A 1,927-nucleotide genomic window follows, 5' to 3' on the forward strand; every position below is an offset into this window, starting at 1 on the left:
AAAAGCCGACTACCCTGCCGGTGGTAAATGGTTTGTCTTAATACTTTACCTGTCACTTTTGCTGGACATTTTGGTCTGTAAAGGAAGTTGAATAATAACACTTACTGGCTGGATCATAAGATGAAAATAAAGGTGGGGAAAAACCTAAAAAAGAAAACAAATGCAGACACCACATCTAAGAATTGGTAAGCTGCTGTATAATACGCTTTTATTTTTTGGTTTAATACCACTTTAATTTACAATATAGCAGGGAACCCAAACGTCTTCAAATACTTGCGGAAGACCACATCGCGTAACCCATAGATCAAAAGACTGAGGAACCGCGGCAGAAACATAAACACCAAAAAGAATGTCATGCGCAAGAAGACGATGCTGTCAGCGAAGATCGTGTCAATGAATGAGGAAATAAGAGACGTCATACACAGCAGTAGCTGCAAAGTGTGGAGTATGACTGTCCGTCCCGCTTTGGAGGCAAACGATGTACCCGAACTTATCTTCTTGGCCGTTATGATGACCTTCATGTACGTAAACATATGGATCATTCCTACCACTGAGAGGCTGAAGACAATGCTGAGGGACTTTATGGAACTTTGCAATGGAATAATGGTTACTGCCAAATAACTACATTTGACCTTCAGGGGGAAAATGTCTTTGTCAATCAAAAACAGCACAGCTATAAGTTCAACGATTGGAGTGACCAACCCCAGCCCCCAAATGACTGCAACGGAAATGCAGGTATTCTGCACGCTGCAAATTTCTGTGTGCCTCAGTGGGAAGCAGACGGCCACATAACGTTCCAGTGACATAACGGCCAGATTATATGGGGTGACAATAAAAGATGTCGAGGCTGCGGCCACCGTTGTGTAACAAACGGAGAATGGGAGGTAAACCAGGTAGAGTGAACAGACCGCCAGCAAAAGACATATTAACAGATACACTGTGTCCGTGATGAGCATGTGGGCAAACAGAATGTAGCGGGAGTTTTCCCGGATGTGGTCAGTGGTGAAATAAACACTCAGCAAAATTTTCATCAAGTACAGGAAGAAGCAGAAGCCAAGAAGCATCACAGCCAACAGAGAGGTCCTTACAGTTTCGATGGTCTTTTCATCATATGTGGACAGAGCGGTCATGTTACCATAGGGGAGGGTGATGTTCACCATTGGTCTTTTGTCTGCAATAAAAAAGTAAGAGAATCTTAAAGTGTATTTGTAGACAAAACCTTTTTTTTTTTTGGTGTTTGATTAATGTGGAGGGGTTAGAACTTCTTTCAGGTTTTTATTGCCCCCGCGTGTGTCCCGCGCTTGGGAAATTCACCCTCTCATTTTTTTTTTTTTCTGATGGCCATTGTTGCTGAAACAGAAAGTGATGGGCAATCCAACATTTAATGACTGCCACCAAATAGGAAGTATTTGAATAATCTATCATTGTGGAAACCTGTTCCAGAAACAACTGCCTAAGAAGGGACTTCCCCTCTTTCTGGTTCCCATGTTTCTCTTTAGTTTAGAAGTTTTCTGGTACCTCCTCCAGAAAGTGATGTCTGCCCTCACTGGCATGACCCCAGGGTGAGACCTAATTAGGTATGGTTGGAGCATACAGCAAGCAACATCACAGAGAAGTAGGACTGTGTACATGGTTCCCATGGAAAGGGTTCCCCATGGAATTGGCAAGGGTCTTGTATCATGCCAATAAAAATAAGTTGCAATTGCTACCTCATTGCTAGCCTGTTGAATATGATGCTGATACAGAAATGTATTGTGAAAGTCTTCGGTGAAGGACATGAACTTTGCTTCTGGTCGGAGTCAAGTTATTCAAGGGGATGCCTGAATACTGGAATGGAAGTGTGTGAATTGGGCTATTGCATAGTTAGCCGCAGGCGTTTGGACAGGTGCATTCCATTATGGTGACTCTGAAGAGGTATATAAGATCC

General features: G+C 42.9%; 1 protein-coding gene across 1 annotated transcript; it reads right to left on the reverse strand.

Annotated features, from left to right (window-relative positions):
* Positions 1-236: 236 nt before the first annotated feature.
* On the reverse strand, positions 237-1,160 carry LOC309545279 (odorant receptor 131-2-like; the record flags this gene model as incomplete). The annotated part of the gene is made up of 1 exon (XM_082244418.1): positions 237-1,160. The coding sequence occupies one exon, from the start codon at positions 1,158-1,160 to the stop codon at positions 237-239; it is 924 nt and encodes a 307-aa protein (XP_082100544.1).
* Positions 1,161-1,927: the final 767 nt, after the last annotated feature.

Source organism: Pelophylax lessonae (genome assembly GCF_965119305.1).
Source record: "Pelophylax lessonae genome assembly, chromosome: 2".
Taxonomy (NCBI): Eukaryota; Metazoa; Chordata; class Amphibia; order Anura; family Ranidae; genus Pelophylax; species Pelophylax lessonae.